Genomic DNA, 974 nt, shown 5'->3' with positions numbered 1-974 from the left:
TATTCAAGCTAATTATTTGATCATTTTTATTAATTCATTATTTATTATTTTGTTAATGATACTTTTACTTCTTATTTTCCTGAAAACCCTTCAAAACTCACCTAATATTTGTGATGAGTTTGATTCTCACACCTTGTGCGCTCGATTACATTCACTTCCTTTATTCTCCCCGACAGACTCCTCTGTTTTCTCCTCTGCGCCGCCCCGGTGGATATTTCCAACCATCGCACCACCTCAAACGCATCTTCTTTCCTATTGGTCCATCCCGGAGCCGCTCAGACAGAACGCGGCCGTGATTGGCTGTCGGCTGCCTCTGACGTCACCGCTATGTGAGCGCTCCGTATAAATACGGACCAGAATAGATCCAGAGCTGCGTTCAAGTGCGTATCTCCATCTCGGAGCGTTAGAATAACACTCACAGACATGGGAAACCCCAGAGTTTTCTTTGACATCACTATTGATGGAGCAAACGCCGGAAGGATCATAATGCAGGTAAAATAAAACACAACATTTACTCCACATGTGTCACTTTATTTCATTTAATTTCAGCTTTAATTATATATATTTTACACTGTTTGATTAAAAAAAAGGCCTCTGACAGACAGTTTCTCTCATGCAGCTTTTAGGCTTCCATTTTGTCAGCATTTTGCATAATAAATAACCTGCATATTTTGTTTTTTAATGTGTGATATGATATGATTAATTGCACAAATACAGATTTAACACATCCTGGTGGAAACGCCCAGCAGCAGCAGCAGCACAGCTGGAGGACTCATAACAAATACAATAATAATAATAATCTGCAGGTTTAACAGTTTATCAGATGTGTCTTCACATGTAAACACTGTTATGATTAGTCAATTAATCGATTAGTCAATGGACAGAAAATCAATAAGCACAAAATGCAATAATATAACTATTTATCTTCTCATTTATGATACTCAACTTAATATCTTTCAAATAACAATGTAAAC

At 37.3% G+C, this 974-nt stretch overlaps 1 protein-coding gene across 1 annotated transcript in view; it reads left to right on the top strand.

Annotated features, from left to right (window-relative positions):
* The first annotated feature begins 393 nt into the window (after positions 1-393).
* Positions 394-974, top strand: part of LOC129102497 (peptidyl-prolyl cis-trans isomerase-like) — a 2151-nt gene continuing 1570 nt past the window's right edge. The window contains exon 1 of the mRNA XM_054612673.1: positions 394-492. Coding sequence (XP_054468648.1) covers positions 424-492 — 69 coding nt within the window. The 5' untranslated portion in view covers positions 394-423. The remainder of the gene's footprint in view (positions 493-974) is intronic.

Source organism: Anoplopoma fimbria, chromosome 14, assembly GCF_027596085.1.
Source record: "Anoplopoma fimbria isolate UVic2021 breed Golden Eagle Sablefish chromosome 14, Afim_UVic_2022, whole genome shotgun sequence".
NCBI lineage: Eukaryota > Metazoa > Chordata > Actinopteri > Perciformes > Anoplopomatidae > Anoplopoma > Anoplopoma fimbria.
This window is presented reverse-complemented; position numbering and strand designations above follow the sequence as displayed.